The sequence below is a fragment of the Suricata suricatta genome, chromosome 12 (assembly GCF_006229205.1).
Source record: "Suricata suricatta isolate VVHF042 chromosome 12, meerkat_22Aug2017_6uvM2_HiC, whole genome shotgun sequence".
Lineage (NCBI taxonomy): Eukaryota > Metazoa > Chordata > Mammalia > Carnivora > Herpestidae > Suricata > Suricata suricatta.
Window position 1 is genome coordinate 101116616 of NC_043711.1, and position 24373 is coordinate 101140988.

At 56.6% G+C, this 24373-nt stretch overlaps 1 protein-coding gene across 3 annotated transcripts; it reads left to right on the plus strand.

The window, feature by feature from the left end:
• The first annotated feature begins 4001 nt into the window (after window positions 1-4001).
• Window positions 4002-23274, plus strand: RAE1 (ribonucleic acid export 1). 3 transcript variants are annotated; one of them, XM_029917006.1, is made up of 12 exons: window positions 4002-4186; window positions 6243-6339; window positions 6858-6962; window positions 8775-8867; window positions 13559-13645; window positions 14126-14212; window positions 14338-14409; window positions 15330-15437; window positions 18465-18571; window positions 18653-18728; window positions 19256-19450; window positions 22347-23274. In XM_029917006.1, the coding sequence occupies exons 2-12, from the start codon at window positions 6250-6252 to the stop codon at window positions 22431-22433; spliced, it is 1107 nt and encodes a 368-aa protein (XP_029772866.1). In that variant the 5' UTR covers window positions 4002-4186; window positions 6243-6249; the 3' UTR covers window positions 22434-23274. The 3 variants fall into 3 exon arrangements, with proteins under 3 accessions (XP_029772866.1, XP_029772868.1, XP_029772867.1); XM_029917007.1 differs by lacking the exon at window positions 4002-4186 and adding an exon at window positions 4330-4951; XM_029917008.1 differs by lacking the exons at window positions 14126-14212; window positions 14338-14409.
• Window positions 23275-24373: the final 1099 nt, after the last annotated feature.

Genomic DNA, 24373 nt, shown 5'->3' on the forward strand with positions numbered 1-24373 from the left:
AAAAGAAAAGAAAAGTTATTAAGAATTTCAGGGTAACAGGAGCAGGGAATTAAAGTGCGCACAGGGCCCTCAGCGTGGGGCCTGCCTGAGGCACCCCTGCAGAGCTGGCCCTTCTCAAGAGGTTCTGTAAACATTAAATAAGGTAATATGATAAGAAAATCAAGTACTTGTATAGCACTTGTGATGTGCCAGGTATTTTTCTAGGTGCTTTTGAACATAGTCATCCTCACAGAAACTCTGTGAGCTGGGGACGTTTTTCAGCCCCGCTTCACAGATGAGATAACAGAGGTACCGAGATGCTGAGTAAGTCTCCCCGAAGTCGCGTAATGCTAAGCAGCGGCGCTGGGACGGAAACCCAGAGTCGGGCTCCGCGGCTCCCGCTTTGGCCACGACACCGGTACAGGGAGGGGCCCCGCGTGTGACCGGGTGTGCGCGCCGCTCGGAAAAGGCCCGCGATCCTTCCTGTTGGCGAACGGGGGTCAGATCAGGCCTCCTGCTGCCACGCCCGCCATGCAAAAACCTGTTCTTTCCCCAGGTCACTCAGAGCCCAGTATTTCATTTTGAGAATATTCTGTGAGACCGTCAAGTTGACTTGTGAGGCCGTCTCAGATTGTAAACACATTTTTATAAACGACAACACTTTCTTCGACTTTATACCACACTTCCTTCCGTAGCATCTAGTCGCGCTGAATGTCGCCGTGCTGTGTAAACGGGAGCATCGCTAACCTAGAAATACGTGGTCAGGCCGCCTGGGTCAGGGCAGACCGTCGACGTGGGGAGGGATGAACCGTCTGCAGTAGTCGTTGAAACGTGAAAGTGGGGGCGCCGGGGGGCTCAGTGGGTTAAGTGGCCAACTCTTGATTTTGGCTCAGGTCGTGATCTTGCCGTTTGCGAGATGGAGCCCCACGTCAGTCAGGCTCCACGCTGACCGTGCGGAGCCTGCTTGGGATTCTCTCTCTGTCTCTCTCTCTCTGCCCTGTCCCTGCACACGCGCATGCATGCTCTCTCTCTCAAAATAAATACACTCAAAAAAAGAACTTTGAAAGGGGGTTGCAGATACATTCAGTTTAGATAATTACAGTCATTTCAAGTTCACGATTGGAAATTTACTTAAAATTTTCATTTATTTGGGAAAAGAAAATGGGAGGCGAGCATATTGCAGTTTCCACAGAACAAGCCAAATCATCCCGGGATTTCCATCTGTGACGTCCTTTAATGTGAACATCTCAGTGGAGCCGTCGATTCCTGTTTCTTGGTGCCGAGAAGGGCAGTGGCTGGCCACGCCACGCCACGTGCGCGGTGCCCTCAAGGAGACTTGCCGCAGAAGCTCTTGTACTAAAGTGTGGAGAGACCTTCCTTCTGCTTGGACTTCTGTTCACCCTTAAAACTCGGATCCCAAGGAAAGAGTCCTGTAAACATGAGCCAAGGGCGCCCTCTGCTGGCAGAAGCTCTAGCGTTCTCTCAGATCTTTCCACTGCTCTGGATGGATGTTCCTTTAAAATATCTTCAAGTCACTGTTTTAAGGAACGGAGTAGAAGACTCCGAGGCACAACAAAAGAAGTTGAGGAAAACCACGAAGCTTCCTGTGTGAGGCCGAGAACTGCTTCCTGACAGAAATTCATTTGGTATCATCAGCTTTGGAGACCTTGGACTCCTAGTAAAGCTGCACTCTGCGCACGCTTCTTGGCCACCCAGCTGTTTATAAAACCTTAAACAGCCCAGGAGAAGTTTGTAATTAGGGACTCTGGGGTGGCTCAGTCATTAAGCATCCAACCTCAACTTGGGCTACCACCTCGCGGTTCGTGAGTTCAAACCCTGAGTTGGGCTCTGCACTGACACCTCAGAGCCTGGAGCCTGCTTCCGATTCTGTGCCTCCCTCTCTCTCTGCCCCTCCCCTATTCACACTCTGTCTCTCTCTTTCTCTCTCTCAAAAATAGGTAAACATTAAAATTTTTTTAAGAATTTTGTAATTAAAATTTCAAAATTAAAGATCACCTTAAATGAAAAGGAATAGATACTAAAATTATAAGCATATTCAGTTTTTACTCACCTAGAAATGTAACACAAGCTGTGTCGTCACTCACAAAGACTACCTGGTGTGATGCGGGAGTGTTTACCCATGTGAATGACAGCCATCACCAAAATGTAATTTTATTTTATTTTTAATAATGTTTTGCCTATAATTATACCCATGCACTTAGACTGTTTTGATTCCCCTTCTTGGTTCTAGGGGGAAAATGAGGTGAATTGCTGCCACCTGTGGGGGCGCGGAGTCAGATTCGGAGGGGGGGGACAGCTGCCTGCACCTCACTCCCCCTTCTCATGTGGCTGTGGCTGGTAGCAGCCTGGCCTTGGCTGTGTCGACTGTGAACTGTTACTGATAACAACAACGAAACAATAGCCCCATTGTCACTGTGAGGGCTCAAAGAGATAATCCCTGTGAAGCGGTGGAGTAACACTTTAGAGAAGTCGAGGAATGTGAGTGATCGCTACCTTCGGGTGTGCGTGCGCCGCTGTTTTCCCCCTGACGGTCTGTGCGAAAGCCGCTTGTCCGTCGTATCTCCCTAAGCAGCAGAGAGATTGTTTTAAAAATGTGGCGCATCACCAGTACCGTGCAAGAATCTGTATCAGATTAGAGGTTTCTGAGTGCTCTGCAGGCGTGGAAAATAGAACTCAACGCAAGACCCTGAGCCTGGTGCTGCGAAGGGCACGCATGGGAGCAGGACAAAGTTTAAAGTCAGGGCAAACGCGTGCTGTTTTACAGGGCGGGATACATCTGCACGGAGGGGGCTTTAGGGTTTAAAGAAGAGACGGCAGGAGACGGTCCTTTGGGGAAGGATGAGAAAAGGGGTCCTGGAGGAGGAGCACTTGTCAGACAATCCCGAGACCGTGCTCTCAGCCAGGTACCGGTCAGACTCCCGGCTCTGCTGCTTCGAGGCTGTGGGATGTGTGGCAAGTAGCTCGCTCAGCCTGGCTTCCCCGTCTATGAATTGGCGATTACAGTACTTGCTTTACAGCGCTGCTCTGGAAATCATAGGACGCGGGACATCTAGTGCTCAAAAGACCCACTGTTATTATTATCACCATCTAGACTAGAGGTTCTCAATCTTGCCTGTTTCTTAGGATCACCTGGGGAGCTCATAAAAACTATGAACCCCTGTACCACCACCCATCAACTAAATCAAATATCTCGGTGAGGCCCAGGCAGCACAGCTTTACAAAAGGTCCCCCAAATGATCCCAAAGACCTCATCTAGACTCTTGGTGCTCAGCTGGGGATTTGCTCAGCACCCTCTGGACCTTCTGAATATTATAAAAAGGTCCCACGGGGCTGAGAGTCTCTCGCAGATATAAAGGCTCTGGGTTCGCAGACCACACTGAATAACAAAGAGAATTCGGTGTATGTCCCACAGAGCCAGAAGATCCCTCCCTTTTTTTTCTTTCAGAAATTCAGCAACCAGCTGAAATATTTGGAGTTGGCGCGTGTCTATGTGTGTGTCATAACAATCCCTTAGCATTCTTATGGAATCTTACACTCAGCAAAAGTCTTTCATGTGTGTTACTTCACTTGAACCCAACTGAGAATTTCCCTGGAAGTCAGACATCATTATGCCAATTTTAATCAAGTAAACTGAGGCTCAAGGAGACCCGGACAGCGAACAGGAGGCCAGGGCAGGGCCCCGGGCTGGCGGACTTCACCGCAGCCCGGGTAGCATTTCAGCTTCTCCGAGGAGGGCCTTGGACTTGAATTGGCGACAATCAAGATTCTTCTAGATTCCCAATTCTCAAGAGAAAACACTAACTGCCCTCCGCGCGCAGCAGCGGCGAATTGATTAAAACAGTCGCGTGGCCGCACTAACTTTCGACCAATCCGCACATTGCTGGCACGGGGACTTCTTCTCGGCGTCATTAGCGCTTCTGCGCATGTGCCGTCGCCTCGCGAGAGGGGGAAGGCTTTTCCTTTCTTCCCTGCCTTCCGGCCGACGCAGGAAGTGGCCTCGGGACGCATGCGCGGTGGCTCCGCGGTAATTGGGGCAGTTTCCTCCACCGGCGTGAGGGTGCCTCGGCCCTTCGGTTTTCTGTTCGCGCCACCTCGCCCTCGCCTCCTCCGCGCCGGAGCGGGCTCGCAGGCTCCCGAGTTCCTCCCGCTCCCCGCCACCGGCCCCCCGCCGCGGCGCGACCCTCAGGTAGGCCCCGTGCCGCTCCCGCGCGCCCCGCGGCCATGGCGCCTCCGCGCCCGGGCCCCCCGGCCGGGTGCGCCCCCCGCAAAGTGCTGGGGCGCGAGGCGGCCGGCTAGCGGGCTTGGTTATCGGCCCCTGGGAGGGACGTCAGAGCTGGCAGGGGCCTCGGGGTCACCTCGGGTCTAACCCCCTTCGTTCTGCTTGCGGGGAAACTGAGGCACCGGGCAGGGTCACGGAGTTGATGGCGGCGTCCGTCGCCTCCGCCCTCCCCGGTGACGGGTCTGGCTTATCCGAGGCGAGCTGCCTCCTGGGGAAGCCTTCCCTAACCGTCCCGCTTCGGAAGGGCCTCCATCCCCTTTAGTCTTCTCCCGCCGTAACCTTCCTTCGTCGTACTGCCGCTCTCCGAAACTGGCCTGTCCCTTCGTTTCCGGCCTCCTCTGCTAAGTGTTTACCGGAGGCGCGGAGACACGCCTCCCCCGGGCAGGCGTCCGTTCGGTCCCGGCCGCCGCGGCCGAGGCGCTGTGCCGAGGGTCGGGCGTGTGTCCTCCCAGACCTTTTCCTGGGGAGGAGCCTGGTTGCGAACGGTACCAGGTCGTGACAGGTGCCACGAAGCAGCAGGGCGATGCCATCCGGGGTTGCAGATGTGCAGTGAGCAAAGCGGGGACGCCTCTTGAGGAGATAACCTTTTAGAGAGGCGAGTCTAACCGCCTTACCGAATTAACAGCTCACCTACGATACGCCTTTAAAAGTGGACCTTTTTGATGAGCTTGGGTAGGTTAATAGGGCTGTGTGAGCACCACCACCACCATTTTAGAACGTTTCCATCACCCCCAGGAGTTCTCGGGAGACAACTTTTGAACTGGGGTTTGAGGATGCAGCCAGACTTCAGGAGGGTTGGGAAGGGCGGACCTGCCCCCCCCCCCCCAGGTGGAAAGGCAGATGGTAGGAGCGCTCCCAGGTGTGGGGAGGGGGCCGGTGTGCTGGGTCCCGGCAGGAAGGGTGCCGGCCTGGCTGCAACCCAGCGAGTGGCCCAGCCGGGGACCTGGGTTCTGCTTGTGCACGTGTCCTCTGACCCGGTGAGGGGTCCCGGGGTCCTGGATGACCCGTGGCCCATGTAGGCCGGTGAATGCTTGAATGACCCAGCTCCCTCCCTGAGTTCCCGGGGCAGAGAGGTGCTCCCCCAGTGTCATGCGTGCCTGTGACCTCACTTGGCTTTCATGATTCTGTGCGGTGGCTGTTAGTGGCTCTGTTTTCCTGGATGAGAAAATCGAGGTGAAGTGAGCTGCCCGCTCCCGGGACTCTGACCACAGAGCCTTGGGATTCCTTTGTTCGGCCTTGCGGCGAGCCGGTGGGCACCCTGTGGCGCTCACACCTCGCGTCCTCCCTGAGATGCTCAGGTGCGCGTGGTTGTCCTGACCAAGGAGGTCGGCGCTTACTTTCTGCCTGAAGTTGGGAATCCCGGGTGCCTTCCCAGAATCCCTGGCCGTCTCCCCATCGTCCCGGATGGGATACAGACCTTCCGGTGCTCAGGTGGACCCAGTGGGGGTCACTGAACGTACAGAGAAGCTGCTAGAGCTTTGCCAGGACTACTTGCTTTTCTTAGGACTTCATTCGGAGATACTGACCCAAACCAGTGTAGAAATTATAAGAGGAAAGTCAGCTCTCACTGAGCGGTGACCTGGAAGGGGGCGCCTTGGCTGGCATGCGGGGCGCTCCTGGTGCTGAGTGCAGCGTCTCAAACTGTGCGGAAAGTCTTCTGGCCGGAGACTGAAAACGTCTGCTGTGGTGTGCCGGTTTATTGCGGGAGGCGAACGAGGAAGCTGGATGTGGGGTGTGTGGGAACTCTGGCTTTCCAGTTTTCTGTAAGTCAAAAACTGTTCGAATGTAGAAAGCTCGTTTTTAAAAGGCACTTACTTATGTTTAGATCTCTTTAGAAGAGAGAGGCATTGTGTCATTTAGAGCCGTATTTCCCTTCTGTGACCTAATTCGCGTTAAACCAGCTCTCGGTGATGTTGATGACTGAAGAAAGGACGTGTCCTTAACATTCTCCATTATTTTTTAGGCCCAAAATGAGTCTGTTTGGAACGACCTCGGGTTTCGGAACGAGCGGGACCAGCATGTTCGGCAGCACAAGCACAGACAACCACAACCCTATGAAGGTACCAGAGGCCCCGTGGACCTGTGGGCAGTTACCCGCCAGGGTTGCCCGCAGTGAGAGGGAGACGCCGAGGCAGCGCGGGAGCCTCCTGTGGGGCTAAGCTCTGACGCTCGGCCGACTGTCCTCTGCACTCGTGGCCCGGCCCCCTGGCTCTCCCGGTCTCTTTAGTCACCGCAGTGCTTGCGAAAATTGTGGACCACGAGGGCCCGGCCCACACTGTTCAGTTAGAGGTTCCTCTGGGGTCGGGGCAGCCGATGACTCCATCAGGCACTTTGAGGTCGGAGCGAACCGGCGGGCCGTCGTGTGGAAAGCATTACGGACACTCGCGGAGCGTGCCGGGCCTGGTCCCGCCGACGCCGGTCCCTCCGCTGGCTTCCTCTTTGGGGTCAAAGCCAGAGGGTCCAGTTCACGTAGTCCTGAAACACAAGACCAGCCTACGCTGCGTGTTTAGTGAGAAGGAAAACAATCTTGAATGAAGTTGATGACGAATACGTTGTAACATTGACTTTTTCCCTCCAGGATATTGAAGTGACATCATCTCCGGACGACAGCATTGGTTGTCTGTCCTTCAGCCCGCCGACCTTGCCCGGGAACTTTCTTATCGCAGGATCGTGGGCTAATGATGTAAGTGCTTCTCGAGTGAGTGTTCTAGAACTCCTCTCTGTATGGACAAGGCTAGCTTTCCTTTTGGCTCCGTTCCTTCCCCAGCGAATCAGGTAGAAGTGAGGCTAATTCATGGCCTTCGTAAAGAAACCGGTTAGAGGGTGGGGCCCTCCTGAGGGGGCAGACCTCGTTCGTGACACTGATCTCTGTTGAGAAAGCGCGATCGTAACCATCACTCCGAAAGTCCTCCTCTGGGGCGGCGTGGGGGGGCTGGTCGGCTCAGTCGGTGGAGCACACGTCTCTTGATCTCGGGGTTGTGAGTTCCAGCCCCGCATTGAGTGTGGAGATTGCTGTTAATAAATAAATAAATAAATAAATAAACCCTTTTAAAAAACTCCTATCTCCGTTCAGTAACTTGACGCGGGCCCCAGAGCAAACGCGGTACCGTTGAGAATGACTTATCCGCGGCGGCATTCACACGTTTCTTTTCCCGGGAGCCTGGAGGTGTCCTGTAGGCAGATGTTGGGCTCGTTCACTTCAGATCAAGCACAGGTCCTGCGTAGCTGGTGTACTTCGCCTGTGATGTACAGAAAGAAAGACAGACAAATCCTAGCGCACACACACAAAAAAACGAAAACTCTGGGAGAAAAATAAGCAAAGGACGTGAAGAGGCCCTTCACAGAAGGTGTGCAGGCGGCCCCTTTGTGTGAACCTGAGCCGTTCAGCCACACTCCTAAGCAGATAAAATTCAGGCTCGAGTGATAGACTCTGTCAAGGTAACAGAAACGAAAAGCGTAACAGAGTAACGCTTGGTCCCCGCAAAGGTAAGCCGAACCTTTCCTGTACTGCCGCTGAGTCTGGACGGCTCCAGGTCTCCGGAGGGTGCTCCCCGGTACTTGGGAGAAGCCCCGCATCTCTGTGCTTCCCTGCGGGGCTCGAGGAGCGTCTCCAGTTCGCACTTTACGTGCATAACCGACCTGCTCCTTCCACAGCCAGAGCGCCGTGAGCTCACTGTCCTCTTGGTCTCACGAAGCAGGATGTGAGCTCAGGAGTGGAGTAACTGGCCCGGGTCCCACGTAAAGGAGTGGCGAGGCGGGGCTGCTGACCCACGCGGGGTGGCCCAGGGTCCGGACCACCAGCCCTGCCTGATTCTGCCTCGTTTTAAAAAGTCTCCACGCTAGTGAAAGTCTTGAAAATCGTAATATCTGGTAGTAATGGTATTTTGTATGCTGCAACACCATTTTTTAAAGGTTTTGGAAAAGAGTTTTCCACACCAGGGAGGCGGTGGGATAGCAGGAGAATGAAGAGAGGAGAGCGGGAACAGGAGGGAGACAGACACGTCCGAGCAGGTTTGGTTCCTCCATGCACGTTCTGGAAAGACTTCAGATGAGTCAGTGCTAAAAAATGTTAGAAGGATGTTGAACGGCAGCTGACGATGCAGAGTTGCATGGGCACGAACCATGGTGCTCGTGGTCTGGACGATGTGTGCGGAGAAAGACAAAGTACAGTGAATTATTGTTTTAATGTTCGTTTATTTTGAGAGAGAGAGAGAAAGAGCATGAGCCGGGAGGGGCAGAGAGAGAGGGAGAAGAATCCCAAGCAGAGAGCCTGAAGCAGGGCTCGGTGAGATCACGGCCTGAGCCGAAATAAAGAGTCAGATGCTCAACCGACTGAGCCACCCGGGCGCCCATCGATTGCTCCGCTGAAGTTAACGAGGTTGACGGGAGAAGTTCCTGGGTGTTTATGTCGCCCGCGCTGGTCACTAGGTGTTGACCGTGCAGCCTGCCGTGGAGGTCAATGTCACGGATGCACTGATTTGTCCTGTTGCTGCAGGTTCGCTGCTGGGAAGTTCAAGACAGCGGGCAGACGATTCCGAAGGCCCAGCAGATGCACACGGGGCCCGTGCTGGGTGTCTGCTGGAGTGACGTGAGTCTCCCTCGAGTTGTGTGTGTTCTGCCGCGGGAAGAGCAGACCCTGTGTTCCTCCTTGTGTTTCACCCCAACCACACACACGTTGTTGGAAATTCTGAGTTTCTGAACATAAGTACGGTGATGTGTTGATGCTCCTAAGGGAGTTAACGTGAGCTTTAGTCAATCTGAAAGCTCTTCTTGCATAAAAACTTCATTCTTTTGGGGACGCCTGGTGGCTCAGTTGGTTAAGCGTCCGGCTTCAGCTCAGGTCTTGATCTCACGGTTCATGGGTTCGAGCCCGTGGTGGGCTCTGTGCTGACAGCTAGGAGCTGAGACCCTGTTTCAGATTTTGTGTCTCCCTCTCTCTCTGTCCCACCCCTGTTTGTACTGTGTGTGTGTGTGTCTCTCTCTCAAAGGTAAATAAACATTTAAAAAAAATTTTAAAAACAAAAACTTTTTTTTTACTTGTTACCTTGAGCAAAGGATTAAATAATTTCTGGAAACCTTTCCTGCCTTTATGCCATAAATTTATGTTTTAAAACTGGAAATTTAGTATCCTAGAAGATAAATCCTGGAGAAAAAAATAATCACTTTGTATTAACAGACATTTGAGGTCTTTTTTTTTAGGGTTTTAGAATTCTTTTTCCTCCCAAATCATGAACACCAGTCACATAAACAAATAGGTTTGAGCATATTTGGCTCTGAGCTTTGGCTGTGGGCTTTAAACGGAGGGGTCTTTCACAAGGTCCAGCAGAGAAGGGAAGGGAGGTGGGTGGAGAGACGGGTTTCTCCCTAGGGCAGGGGCGGGGCTCCCACAGCTCCGCCTTTCTGCCGGGCTGGCGGAGCCCCGCCCTGCGGAGACAGGCAGCAGGCCCGGCCGACGGGACGGACAGACGCGCCCCCACACTGGGGAGGCCAGGCCTGCAGGCCCCTCCCAGGCCTTCTGTGCGCTCGCTTACATTCATTAGGTATGATTTGCAGACAGTAAAGTGGAACCTTTTTGGTATGTGATTCTGTCCATTTTTGAGACCTGCAGAGAGTCGTGGTCAAAAAACGGAACAGCAGTCCCCAGACCCCCGCTTGGCCTCGTGTGGGCACGTCCTCCTCCGCTCCCAGCACCTACAAACCCACTGGTGCAGTTTTGGGGCCCAGGGCTCGGCCTGTGCAGGATGCGCAGACAGCCCCCACCGCCGCGCCCCTTCTCTCCGCGTGTGCCTTTGAGCCCCGTGCAGGTGGCCGTGCAGTAGTGTGTGCCGCTGTGTGGCCGGGGCACCGTTCGCTCCGCAGCCACCAGGAGAGGGACAGTGGGGTGGTTCCCCGGTTTGGTCAGCAGGAATCGGGCGGCTGTGAAGGCTTCGTCCTGGGCCTCCTGTGAACAAAGGTTTTGTTTCTCCTGGGTGCGCCTCTAACGGTGGGCGTATGTGTTTAACTGCCAGACAGTGCCGGTCACTCCTGCCTTACGTCGTCATCTTTAAATGACACCACAGGCCGACGTGGTCTCATTTAATTCATAACTAAGAAACTAGTCTGCAATTTATAGGTATTTCGGGACGGTTGGGGAGCCAGAGTTGCTCCCATTTTCACCGTTGGCTGTGACAGGCTTCTGTGAGCAGTTTTGTCGTCTGAGAAGTGTTTTGTTGTCGGATCTGATCGGGCTGTTGTGAGACTAATAATAGATCTGTGAAAACAATTTGAAAAGTGATGCATTTATTACAGATACAACTTATATATGTTTCTTAAGTTTATTTTGAGAGAGAGAGAAAGAGCAAGAGCAAGCACATGTGCAGGGGAGGGGCAGAGAGAGGCAGAATCCCAGGCAGGGGTGCTTGAGTGGCTCATTTGGTTCAGCGTCCAACTTCAGCTCAGGTCATGATCTCGCGGTGCATGAGTTTGGGCCCCACGAGTTCAAGCCGTGTATTGGTCTCTCTGCTGTCAGCGTGGAGCCCCCTTGGGATCCTCGTCCCCTCTCTGCCCCTCCCCTGCTCATGCGCATGCTCTTTCTCCCAAAAAAAAAAAAATTCCATCCAGTGTCAGCTCAGAACCTGCCGTGGGGGCTCAAACTCATAAACCGTGAGACCATGACCTGAGCTGAACTCAAGGGACGGACGCCTAGCCCACTGAGCCACCCAGGCGCCCTACGACTTATTTTTAATTTACATGTGGAAAAGTAGCAACTTGAGCAGATTTTAAATACTTGACTTCTTTTGCCTTTCTTTTTTTCCTAATTGGAGAGTGGGTAGAATGTAGAGTCCGTGTGAAGCAGGTGGCGGTAGAGGTAACTGGTAGAGGAGTGCTGCTGCGCAGGTGTATTGAGGGGCCTTTGGGATGGTGTCATCCCGGCTGGGCACCGTCTCACGAGGGCATCCCGTACGGTGAGCTGAGTTCCGAGAGGGGCCGGGGTGCTGGTGCTGGGGGTCGGGGGCGCAGAAGGCCCTGTAACTGTGGGGAGACGAATTCGCCGTGAATACCACGGAAGAGACCGGAGTTAGAGAAACGAACCGCACACGCGCCTCTGGTTTCTGAGCGCTGTGTCCTGTCATGCCGTCCAGTCCAGTTCAGATTTGGGCTCTAACTCTTCCGAGGTGTGACTTTGGCAGGTGACCCAATCTCCTTGCCTGTCTCCTCATTTGTAAAATGAAGGTAATCATAGTCATTTCGACAGGTAATATTTAATTCAGCAAATAATTATCAGGCTCCTCTAGTAAGCTAAAGCCCTGGGGGAGCAGTGGAAAACAGAGCAGGCCAGGTAGGCAAATACCATATTCATGGAATCTGTGGTCTCCGGGGACAGACCTGTAGAAACAGAAGTCCGAGTAGCAGGGCTTTGCGACCGCTGTAGATTTCATGTATGTAGAGGGACGGGCACGGCGTCAGTGCCAGACTTGCCCGGGGGGACGTCGAGGCCCAGAGCTTCCTGGCTGCAGAGCCCATGCGTCTGACGGCTTCCTGCATCGGCTTCCCGGAGGGGAGAGAGGCCGGCGTGGGCAGAGCGTGCGGGAGGGGACACTGCAGGGGGCACAGCACAGACACACGGAGGAGCCAGAGCGACCTTGGAGGCACAAAACCAAACTCGGTGAAGGTGATTCTTCACCCTCTGAGGACATTTCCACTCTGGGTGGCTGTGGCCATGGCAGCGCGGAGAGCAGCCGCCCTCTGCTTTGGCCTTAGGGGAGGTCAGCCTCTGGTGTGCGTGCCCACCGGGCTCTGGGCAGCTGCTGCTCCGAGTGCTGGTCCACCCTGGTGCTGGTCCACGCCGGGCGGATGGGACTTTGCTGAGGCCATGGAGAGGCCGGCCTGTCCCTGGCTGTGAGGGGAGCATGACACACGTTGGCTCCTTTCGGAGGGTTTGCGGAGTCAGCCTTCTGACTTCACCGACAGGGGCAGGTTTTGTCCGGCTGCAGAGCTGGTGACTTTATATGGGAAGAAACTTGCTAGGGAAGGGTGGCGGTAGGTCTTCGAGCTCTGGAACCAGAAATGAAATAATCTAGGTCACTGGTCAGCAGACTGTGGCCCGTGAGCCCCCTGTGGCCCAGTGCCTGTTTTTGTAAGTAAAGTTTATTGGAACACAGCCGCACTCATTCATTTACATAATGCGGGGCCGCCTTCAAGTGCGACACTTCAGGAGTTGCAACAGAGACTAGTAAAGACTAAAATATTCACTAAATAAATGTCCCTTTAAGGAAAAAAATTACCAGCCACTGGTCTAGACTTTCCACTTAATACTTTTTTTTTAAAATTATCTTCTTGTGCTTCTTTATATTTGATCTCATTTATGAGTTCTGTATTTGAATTTTTTAAGCGTTTCTTTTTGAGAGAGAGTGTACAGGAGTGGGGGAAGGGCAGAGAGAGGGAGACAACAGAATCGGAAGCAGGCTCCAGGCTCTGAGCTCGAACTCCCGAACTGTGAGATCCTGACCTGAGCCAAAGTCGGACGCTTAACTGACTGAGCCCCTCAGGTGCCCCTGTATTTGAATATTTTTAAAGCACTACACCATGACTGCTAATTTGTTGAGCTGTTCTGTAGTTTACATAGGAGCAGTGATTTTTGAGAATTGGTGTAGGGGCGCCTGGGGGGCTCAGTCGGTTAAGTGTCTGACTTTGGCTCAGGTTAGGATCTCACGGTTCATGAGTTTGAGCCCTGCGTTGGACTCTGTGCTGACAGCTCAGAGCCTGGAGCCTGCTTGGGATCCTGTGTCTCCCTCTCTGCCCCTCCCCTGCTCACGCTCTGTCTCTCTCAAAAATAAATATTAAAAAAAAAATTAATGAATTTTTTTCATCCTGCTTATTATGGTATTTCTTAGAAAAATCAGTAATAAAGAAGTAGAGCTAAAATGTATTTTGTGTGTGACAGTGTAATTTATAATATACTAGTGCCCAAATAGAAAAATAAAAGTTGCAGGGAACCTGGTGGCTCGGTCAGTTAAGTGTCCAACTTCGGCTCAGGTCACAATCTTGTGGTTCGTGGGTTCGAGCCCTGCGTCGGGCTCTGCGCTGACAGCTCAGAGCCTGGAACCTGCTTCTGATGTTATGTCTCCCTCTCTCTCTGCCCCTCCCCCACTTGCTCTCTGTCTCTCAAAAATAAACATTAAAGGTAAAAAGAATTTAAAAAAGAAAAATTGCAAAACGAAACCTGCCTCTCTATGATGAACCTAATACACAGAAGTTTCATCTTTTTTAGAATGACAGATTTCCTCGGTTCTCTTTCAGGATGGGAGCAAAGTATTCACCGCGTCGTGCGATAAGACTGCCAAAATGTGGGACCTGAACAGTAACCAGGCCATCCAGATCGCACAGGTAACCGCCGCCCGCGCGGCCGGCTTTTGCCAACGGTGTTTGGACACTTGCTCGTTCCACGGGTACTTATTGAATGCCTGCTGTGTGCCCGGCACTCTGGGTTAGAGTAGAGACACGGCAGTGAGAGGGACACTTGCACACCCCCAAGGAGCCGTTAGCCGGGCACAGCGGGCACGCTCTGGAGAGACGTGCGGGCAGAAGTGGCCGAAGGTAAGAGAGCCGAGAACCAGAGGCTGTGACCCGTTAGAGAAGGGCCTCCTGACACCGAAGCGCTTCCAGGAAAGGCGCTGGGCCCCGAGGTCACGGCCGTGTGGCTGCGCCGAGGCGTCTCCCCCGCCTCAGCACGTGAGGAGGGCTGGCGGGGCGCCTCCCCGTCAGCTCTGGACTCCTCCCTCGGGAAGTCCCTCGGCGTTTCCGGGACTGCAGCAGTTTAGCGCGTAGTTACACTTACCGGGGTCTGTTCTGACTCTGTCTTGAAAGCACGATGCCCCCGTCAAAACCATCCACTGGATCAAAGCCCCGAACTACAGCTGCGTGATGACCGGGAGTTGGGATAAGACTCTGAAGGTACGAGGCGCCATCGAGGGGGCGGCGCAGCCTGACCAGCGCGGACATTTGTTCCTCTGCTGCTTGGCCCAAAGCTCCGAATGGTCGCTTACTGGTTGTTGTTGCTGTTGTCGTTTTGCTTCTAGTTTTGGGATACACGGTCTTCAAATCCCATGATGGTTCTGCAGCTGCCTGAGAGGTGCTACTGTGCTGACGTGGTGAGGGCCCAGCCTCGCGTGCGCTCTTTTAGGGGAAACAGAAAACGTTACGATCTCTTGCGATTAGAGGGTCATCTAGAAATCCCTCAAGCCTTAGAATAAGTGCACGGAGGACATAGTTCAGATCGCCTGTCGTCTGAAGTCAGGAGCTTTGTGTGCTGCGCTGGCTCCGGAACCACGGCGTCCTGGCCGTCGGGTCTCTTAGCCGCGTGTTTGCTGAACGTGTGCCAGAGCCACACGCCATCAGCACGCGGTGGCTCTAGGAAAACCGGCAGGGCCCTCGTGGGTGGTCCCCGGCCTGTGGGGGGCCGTGTGGGGAAGGGACGCTGAGGAGCTTTCTTAAAGGTTTGTGCTGGCTGCCAGTAATTGCACTTGGAGGCCGTCACCGCGAGGGAAACAAAGACACAGATGGCCGTGGTCCTGTAGCAGGTCCTGGGGCCGGGTGCGGCCTGGCAGCCGGCGGGGCCTCGCGCCCGGAGGGCAGGACGCGGGTTCCTAGGAGCCCCAGACGACCCAGGCTGCGCGGCCGCCCAAGGAGAACGGCTGCGTGCTGCCGACAGTGGTCATCCAGGGATGGTGGAGGCGCCTCTCATTTCTTCCCGGTGCCTCAGTGTGGTTTTCAAATCTTCACACCTTATAGTTTTAGAAAACAAGCCTTTTAAAATCAGACGTTCTGCGTTTAGATACAGTTTCTCCTGATTTTCAGGAAACAAGTTGATACCCGTGGGTTTTTAAATTAAAAAAAAAAATCCAGATGTACTTCTGTGACTCTGAAAGAAGTTTGATCTAATAGTTTGGTGTAAAACGACACATGGTCCTTCATTTCAAGCACACACACACCCCCCCCCCCCCCCCGATCTACCCGATGGCCGTGGTGGCGGCACATGGTCCTTCATTTCAAGCACACCTCCCCCCCCCAGATCTACCCGATGGCCGTGGTGGCGACCGCGGAGCGGGGGCTGATCGTCTACCAGCTGGAGAACCAGCCGTCGGAGTTCAGGAGGATCGAGTCGCCGCTGAAGCACCAGGTGAGACCGTGGCGGGACGCGTACGCCCATTAGCGTGGGCCACGGTTGGGATACGGTCGTTTCAAACAGCTACAAGCGTTTTATGTTATTTTTAAGTTTGTTTCTGTAAAGGTTTTACAGTTTGTTGATTTTGAGAGAGAGCAAGCGTGAGGGGGGTAGGGGCAGAGAGAGAGAATCCCAACCAGGAGCTGTGGACACAGACCCCGGCGCGGGGCTTGAACTCACAAACCGTGAGCTCATGATCTGCGCCGAGGTCAAGAGTCACGGTGTCCGTCCCCAGACGTGCCCAGTTACCGGGCTCTTCTCTTGGGCTCACCTGCCACAGAGCCAGGTCTTCCCCACTCTGAGCTCCTCGGCTCTGCCTCCCCGACCGCTGTCCCCGCGTGTGCGCTCGGTCCCCACTCAGCCCGGGAGCCGGTGCGGGGCACTGCTCTGCCCCCGGCGAGCCTCGACGCCTGCGTGTGCCCGCACCGTTCCCTGTCCTTCTCCCGCCGGCAGGCAGGCAGGGCTTGCTCGGAAGGCGGGTCGTGTGGAGGGGTCTGTGGAGCCCTGTGCTGTCGGTCCCCACCTCCTCCACGGGGTCTCCCTCCTGCCGTCACAACTGGCCCCGGGCCGTGCTCCCGTCTCCTCCACCCGAGAACACAGACCCTCTGCCCCCCATCCTCCGGTACCGCCCGGTCCCCTTGGCCCTCGGCTGGTAAGCGTCTCACACGTGCTTTCTTGGTTTCCTTGCCTCCCACTCGTTTCCCACCGACTCCCTTGACGCCACCTTCTGTTCCCGTGACTCTGCCGCAGCGGGGTCGGCTTGGCCTCCGATGGCTTCTTCGCCAGGGGTCCCACACCATGACCGGCCATCCCTGTCCCTCAGCCAAGCAGCAGTCACCACTGTGCTTCTGTCTTCTCCAAGTGCTGTCCCTGCTCTCTGTGATGCCCGCCTCTCCCCTGCCTCACAGTTGCCACTTTGTCTTCCTCGCTGCTTCGTGCCGTGTGTTGGGTTCCCTGGTGTCTGCCCTTGGCCGCGCTGCCTTCTCTCCTGCAGCAGAACGTCCTCTCCCGTCCCTGCTGTCACTTGGCCGGAGACTCAGATCCCCGACAGACCTCTCGCCTCTGGGATCCCCGCGGGACACCCGCAGTCTGCCAGCTCCTTTGCGTGTCTCCCAGCGGCTCAGCCCAGCAGTTCCCCCCCCCCCCCCCCAGCCAAACCCGCGACCACTTCCTGCACATTTTCATCTCGATGTTGCGCTCCCTGGCTGTTCTCCCAAAACTGTGTGCGTGTGGTGTGTGCCTTACAGATAGACACATTTGTCCCGTGTCGCCCCCTGGAACATAAATTCAGTAAGAGCAGAGGCGTCTCTCTGTGGCTGCCTTGTTCCCAGCCCGAGCCGGGTCTGCCGTGTGGAAGGCTTCTGCAGATGCTGGCCGAACGAATAAACGGCCTTAGCCCGCGCCCGCCCTCCGCCCCCAGCCTGCTTGTCCCCGTGAGCCCCGCGTCTCGCGAGATCCGCCTGCTGCTGTGTGTGCTGCAAATCTGGAAGTCCTCCTTGACCTGCCCCTCTCCTCCTGTCCCCTGGTCTCCGGGCTCACTTCTGCCCTGCAAGGGTTTTGGAAACTGTTTGTTTTTGTTCCTTCCCTCCCACCACATCTAATCCAAGTCTCCTTGAGGGACGGTGAGAGGCTGGGTCTGTGCCCTTCTGTCTGCTCTCTGTGTGGGGGCCGGGAGGCTTGCTCTCGTGGTGGCACGTCTGACTTGGCTGCTCCTCTGCTGGAAAGCCAGCAGCGACCCCTCGTTTCCTTTTGGGTCAGTCCCCGATTCTTTGACAAAACCTAGTCTGACCTGGCTTCGCTTCCCGCCTTCTAGACCCCCTGCCTTTCACTTGCTGAGGCGGGCCACCAGCCTTTGCCCAGGCCGCTGTGCGGCTGTGTTCTGGTCGATGATGCCCCCTAGAGGCATGTGGCTCCTGCTCCCGGAGCTGGCGGGGGCGGGGGGCACCACCTGACTGGCCATGGCTCCTGCCGGCGTCTGAGAACTCACACTCTTGTCTCTTTCCGCTAATCTTTTTTCTACTCGCAGAAGTAACAGGCTTTTTGTTCAAAAAGAAGCAAATGGTACAGAAATAGAACTAGCAAATACTGTTCTGTTTACGTAGGAAATCGGTGTGCTTTAGCAAGTGTCCCAATAACAGACTGCTCTTTACCTTCGTTCCTCTGTGGCTTCGTCCAGGCTCTGAGGCTGCCGTCAGGCCTCCTGAGCTCACGGAAGACGCAGCGTCCAGTGTGGGCGGGTGGGCGGTTCTCCGGGGGACAGGTGGTCATGTCCACAGGAAGTGATGGGCCGCTTGAGGAGCTCCGTTGCTTAAGCGTCCGACTCTTGGTTCGGCTCAGGTCGTGACCTCACAGTTGGTGGGACGGAGCCTCTTGCCAGACTCTGTGCTGACAGTGCAGAGCCTGCTTGGGGCCCTCTCCCCCTCCTCCTCTGTCTCCGTGTCTCCCCCATCCCGCGGCTGCTCCCAAAGTGTAGACAGAGGAAGTGAGGACCCAGGCCCTGCTCTTCTGCCTGAGGAGGCTGGGTCCTGGGCTCTTGGGGGTCTTCCATAGAGTCCAGGGGACCCCCCCTCTGGGTCCCCAGACCTGTGTTAGACTGGGTGCAGCATGTTACCTCTGCTGCATAGTGTGGTCACTCACGGCTTAGAAAGTGCCAGTCACATCCGCTGCCCACCTGACCCTGCTCTCCCCTTGGTGGCCGGGCAGACACCGTCTCCCTCTTCCCTGCGCAGAGGCAGAGGCTGAGCCTCACGGACGGAAGCACACGGTCTGCAGTTTGTTCACAGAGTACAAGCCGTTTCCCGAAAGATGGACAGTACCGTTTCCCGGAGGACGAGAAATTACCTCCGTATCGTAGTTGTATAATATGTTTCTGGTTCTTCTGAAACCCAAAACCGGGGTGAAAATTCCTTACCTTCACTTAGTCATGAAGTCTGGTCGTTCACATTGTGCTGACGTCCTTTCTCCTCCCCCCCCTGACGGCAGCACCGGTGTGTGGCTATCTTCAGAGACAAGCAGAACAAGCCGACCGGGTTCGCCCTGGGCAGCATCGAGGGGAGGGTCGCCATCCACTACATCAGCCCCCCAAACCCGTAAGTGGGCTCGGTTCGCTTGTGAGTTTTCACCGGAGGCTTCTCAGAAAGGAGAGCTCAGTCGGGCCCTTTGCCTTTCAGCGCCAAAGACAACTTCACCTTCAAGTGTCACCGCTCGAACGGAACCAACACCTCAGCGCCTCAGGACATCTATGCGGTATGTTTTAGCAACTTGAACCTTGAGAACCTGTCTAGAAACTAGACTTGGAGGTGGGTGGCTGAGTCATTCCGGGGGCAGGAAGGATCACTCCGGGTGCAAGTTCACAGGCAGAGATGGCAGCTTACCTGAGGCCCAGGTTTCTGTTTTTATGACTCTGTCTCTGCCTCTGAGGGCGCGTCGGGCTCTCGGCCTCCCGCCTCTCGGGCGCCGCTGGGCCCTCGGTCTGCTGAGCCTGCACCGAGAAATGGCCGTTTGCTGAGAAGGAGCATCGCGTTTTCCTGGGGTCCGCGCCACGGCCCCCCTGGCTGCAGACGCGTTAATTTTGGTGACTTGTGCTCCTCACGGGAGACGTGACGCAGCTCTGGGCTGCCAGTTTATTCCGGAAGCACGTCTGGTTGGTTCTGTGACGCGCGGGCGGCTGGCTCGCGGGCAGTGACCGTCCGGACGCTTTGCCTCCTTCGCACGGCACGAGGCACGTCCATCCTCCATCCGCTTCTCACTGCGCGCCGTGTCGCTCCCTGCAGGTCAACGGGATCGCCTTCCATCCTGTTCACGGCACCCTCGCCACCGTGGGATCCGATGGCAGATTCAGCTTTTGGGACAAAGATGCCAGAACGAAACTAAAAACTTCGGAACAGTTAGACCAGCCGATAGCGGCTTGCTGCTTCAACCACAACGGAAACATCTTTGCCTACGCCTCCAGCTACGACTGGTCCAAGGTGAGGGTCCCCGGGCCTGGGCTGCCGTCGTGACTCTTCTCCGGACTCGCAGGTGACCTTGGAGGGGACTTGTGCTCCTCACGGGAGACGTGCTAGGTGACTAGCAGGCCGTCCCTGCAAGGTGCAGGACCACAGAGACAACCTCCCCGTAGAGCCTGCCCCCGGGGACGGTGTGGTCATCGTGGGCCCAGGGCCACCACTGCGCTGTCCATCCGGCGGGTGCAAGTCCTTCAGTGAGGCCCGGGGTGGTTGCAGGGAGGAGGTGGGCAGGGGCCGTGGGGCCAAGTCACCGGGCTCTTGCTAGAGGCGTTGCTTTTTTGTTTACTATTTGGGGAGGGGCTTTAGGGGCTGGCCGGACCATGCGCTCTTTGAGGCGTCCGGCGTGGCGCTGAAGGGGACAGACTCAGGGGCCCAGCTCTGGGCCGCTGGCGGATGTCTGCTGTCGCTCGGCCAGGCCCCGGGCGCGCGTCCAGGCTGCTGGTTCTCCTGGGCAGTGTGACCCTTCATCTTCTCGTCCGGCTCCCGGCTCCGCCCCGCCCTCCGCGGCCGCCTTCTCTCCATCCCTGCCGCCGGGAAGCCCACACTATGGGCCGGAGCGCCAAGAAGGCTCGTTTCCCTTGACCGATGGGCCTGTCGGGAGGCGGGTGACGCCTGCTGGCCGCGCTGTCGCGGCCGCCCCCTGGGTACCACCCTTCGGGGTCGGCTCGGAGCCTGGCTGGTTCTGCTTGCGGCTCCGGGCTCTCCCGGTCGAAGCCGGGACCCCCCCAGCTTCTCACTGGGTCCCTGAGCTCCTCCTGCATCCTGGTCCTGACGGGGCCTGCGCACCTGGTGCCCTGGGGCCGTCACTGGAAGAGAGACGTCCTGCTGACCCCCAACCCCGCGCATCCTCGGCCCCAGGGCCGGCCTTTGAGTCGCTCTCCGTCCACTCGCTGGCGGCGCAGGTCTTGGTCTCACCTTTGATTCTCTTTTTCAGAAGAGCTGGACGGTCACTTCCCGGCTGCTCCTCCCGTGGCTGCCCTGCCTGTTAGCACATGATTTTTTTTTTTTTAAGCTTCATTTATTTTAAGAGGGAGTGAGCATGAGCGGGGGAGGGGGCAGAGAAAGAGGGAGGGAGAGAGTCCCAGGCGGGCACTGGCCTGTCTGCGTGGAGGCTGACGCGGGGCTCGATTGAGCAAAACCGTGAGATCGTGACCTGAGCTGAAATCAAGAGTGAGACGCTCAACGGACTGAGCCACCCAGGTGCCCTCAGCGCGTTGTTTGGATTCCTGCCCGTGTGGCTTCCCCGGCCCTGCCTGTGTGGCCTCCGTGGCTGAGTGGCAGCGGATGTGGGCACGCAGCTGCGCTCTGCTTTCCTCAGGCAGCCGTACCAGGGTGGGGGGTGGTCCCTGAAATGCAGTCATTGTGCAGAATGACGAGCATCAGCATGTGTGCGTGTGTCCCTGAAACCGTCACCCCACGCGCGAGAGTGTTTTAATCTCCCCCAGAAGTTTCCCGTGTGTTTGATGTCATCCAACGCCCCACCCCATGTACCAGAGTTGATCTGCTCTCTGTCTTTGCAGATGAGTTTGCATTTTCTAGAACTTTGTTTAAAGCAAGTCTCACACCACATGCTTTTTTGCTCGGTGCCTTTCACTCGGTGTGACAGTGGGAAGAACCCACGGCCCGGAGCACGCCTGGTCCGTCCTGTCCACCCGTGGGAGCCACGCGCTCCGTTTTGCGAAGTGCGCGTGTCTGGCTCTGCCTGGTCTCGGCCGGAGCCAGGCTGTGGCCCGAGGCCTCGGTTCCTCCACGGGGAGCCTTCGATGGGTCCCCTCCTGACGGGCTCCGCCCGCGGCCGGCCGCCTCGAGCCCCGTCTCAGCTTGGAATCGTAGGTGGGAGGCGGTGAGGCGGTGAGGAGTGGCCGTGGCAGCTCGTGTCCTTGGTTAGGAAGGGCTGTTTTGGGAACTCCACCCTGTCCTTGCATGGAGGACCTTTGTCGCCGGGGTGAGACCGTGGTCACGCGCTGCCCCGGCGTCCCTGCCAGAGGAGCCGCACCTTCGTGTGTGGCGATGGGGCTTCCGGCCACCACTGCGCCAGCGTCCCCTCCCACCTCCCTGTCCCCGCTGCCCCTCCCCCACACCGTCTCCCTGGAACAGACCTGTCCTGTCCTGCTTGTTTTCTTCGGTGTGTTTTTGAGAGGCGAACAAGCAGGGGAGGGGCACAGAGAGCGGAGAAGGATCCCAAGGGGCCTCCACACTGTCAGCCCAGAGCCTGACGTGGGGCTTGAACTCCTGAACCGTGAGATCATGACCTGAGCCGAAACCAAGAGTCAGACGCTGGAGTCGGACGGCCGAGCCGCCCGGGCAGCCCCCCTCCCCCTGCTGCCACTTAAGCTCTGGTGGCCGCTGTTCCTCTTCCCCGTGGGATGATGTTCACAGCCCCCAGTGTGCCCTGGCCAGCCCTGTCCGGAATTTTCTGGCCTCAGAGTCGTACTGATCTCCTGCCTCACCACGGGCGCGAGCAGACACACCGACCGCCTCGCGCACCTCTGCGCCTCCGGGGGTCTGTGTGGGGAGGCTCGTCCCGGGCCCGGCCCCCCTCCGTCCTCCTGGGCGGCCTTGCTCCTGCAGGCCGTCCTCCGGGCCTTGAGGTGGGGGTTGAAGCGTCTCCGCGCTGAAAAGGACGTAAAACATCATCGTCCGAGTGGGACTGAAGGCCGCTGCCCACCATGCCCCTGACCGTTCCTCCAAAACCAGGGTCTGTTTAACATTCGCTTCTCTTTCTGCAGAAACCTGTTCTGTGCCCCAGGGATTCTGTTTGACGTGCGCGGCACGGGGCCTGGCCTGTGCCAAGTGCCCGCAAGGTGCTAACTTTTGCTTTTTTAATAATAAGATTGTTGTGTGTTTTCCCCTTTAGGGACATGAGTTTTATAATCCCCAAAAGAAAAATTACATCTTCCTGCGTAATGCGGCCGAAGAGCTAAAGCCCAGAAATAAGAAGTAGAGGCCGAGGCCCCGGGCCGTCGGGAGCTGTTCTCTCTCCACTCTGCCTCGTCTTCGTGCGGATTTGGGTCCCAGTTCTTGGTAGGTTGTCAGCCCTGGACGTGGATTTGAGCCCCTGGAGAGAACGCTTTCTGTTCAGCAGGCAGGAGCCCCGCCGCCCGTCACCGGGCTCTGCTGGGACTCAGAGGGGACTGAAATTACCCTAGAAGTCCGATTCCGGGGGGCGCCTGCGGGCATTTGCAGCTCTGTTCAGCGTCGTCGTGGAGAACACTGGGGAACGTTCTGCGGACGCTGTGCTGCATTTGTAATAAAGTGTTCTGAGCACTGCCTCCCGAGCTCCCTCTGTCTCTCTCCCCACTGGCCTCCGCCCGTCCAGCCCGGTCGTGGGGTCTGATTTGTGATGTGAGACGCCGTCGCCGCAGCCTCGCGGAGGAGGGCGGGGCTGGGGCCGTGACTGTCGCCCGCCGTGCGGCCTCCGTCCCGTCTGTGACATCCCCTGTGTCGTCCAGCTCTGCCGGCCGGGGCGGGCCTCTCCCTGTGACGTGCGTGAGCTCCGAGCTCACGCCCAGTAACTGGAGTTGCCACACGTCGCTTGCTTGCTTTCTTTTGTTTAATGTAATTCTTAATTGGTAAGTATCTGAAGTGGAATTCCGCTTCGACATTTGACTCGAGTCTGTGGTCACGCTTCTGCCCTGTGACCCCAGAGGCCGCTTCCGCTTCGCCGTTCGGGGCTGGGCTGGAAGCTGACTCCTGCGGGGCGGAGATCCGGCCTGGGTGAGACTGTAAGACTTGTTTGCCTGCTCGTGAGAAGCAACAGAAATAAAATTTTCTGCTGAAAGAGACCGCCCGCACTCGGGGGTTTAAATTCTTTGGTTGTCGGATCGCAGGTAAATCCGGGCCCTTTAACTCTCCGGCTCTCTTTGCGTGACAGATGCATTTTGGGGGGGAGAGAGGCAGGTGCGCTGGGGAAAACATCCGAGTCTTCAAGTTAGTTATTTCCACCTCCCTTCTCGTCGCTGCACGAAGCAGCCGTGTGGCCGCCTGGTCTGCCTGTGGCGGGGGGACAGAGCAGGTGGCCGGCTTTCACAGCGGGGAGGGGGCACGATTTAGCGTGTTCGTCTACCCGAAGTTTCCTCCTCTGTACGAGCCAGTGGCTGGCGGTGGTTGAAAATGACCTCGAAACAATGAGTGTAAATCACGGGCTGCGTAGCGCGTTCTTTCCAAGACCCGGGCTTGTCACGTGACCTAGGGGGTGGGTCCTTCTGGGCCCTGGCAGACTGAAAACATTTACCAGCGTCTGTTCACTGAAATTGCTTTGGGGTGCCAGAAACCGGAGCCCGCGGTGCCCACGGCGACGTGAGCCCTGGCAGAGGGGCCCGGGCTCTCTGTCCGCCTGCCCAGAGCCTGGAGCTTCGAAGCCTGCCTGCGTTCACGATGAGCCAGGAAATAGGTGCTGAGTCCCTGGACTGGTTAAGACCCTTGTTTTCGCGTTTCCTAAAAGGCACACGGAGTCTTTGAGAAACTCCGCGTCTTCGCCATCGCCCGTGCCGGACGATGCGTGCAGGGGGTGCTCGTGATGACCTCGATGGCATCTTCTAGTTCAGAAAGCCACCGTGTGATGTCGACTGTTGTCACCGCGCCAGCGAACATTGGCACGCAGCTAACACCAAGGCCCCGCCTCCGCTGAGAGAGGAGAATGTAACTTCTCGGGGACCAGTTGTCTCATTAACAGCTTCCACCGTCTCATCACAATGATTCCCAAGCGGCGGCCGAAGAGCTTCCCGGCGAGCACAGACCGACCACCTGGGTCCTAGGGTTCACACGTTGCTTTCAAGGGGGCTTTCCCTCTGGTCTCGCTGGGCCTTTCCTGTCCCCTGCATGTGACCCCGTGCTTGGCAGGAGCCATGGGCATGGCCTGGCGGCGAGCAGCCAGAGGTCAGG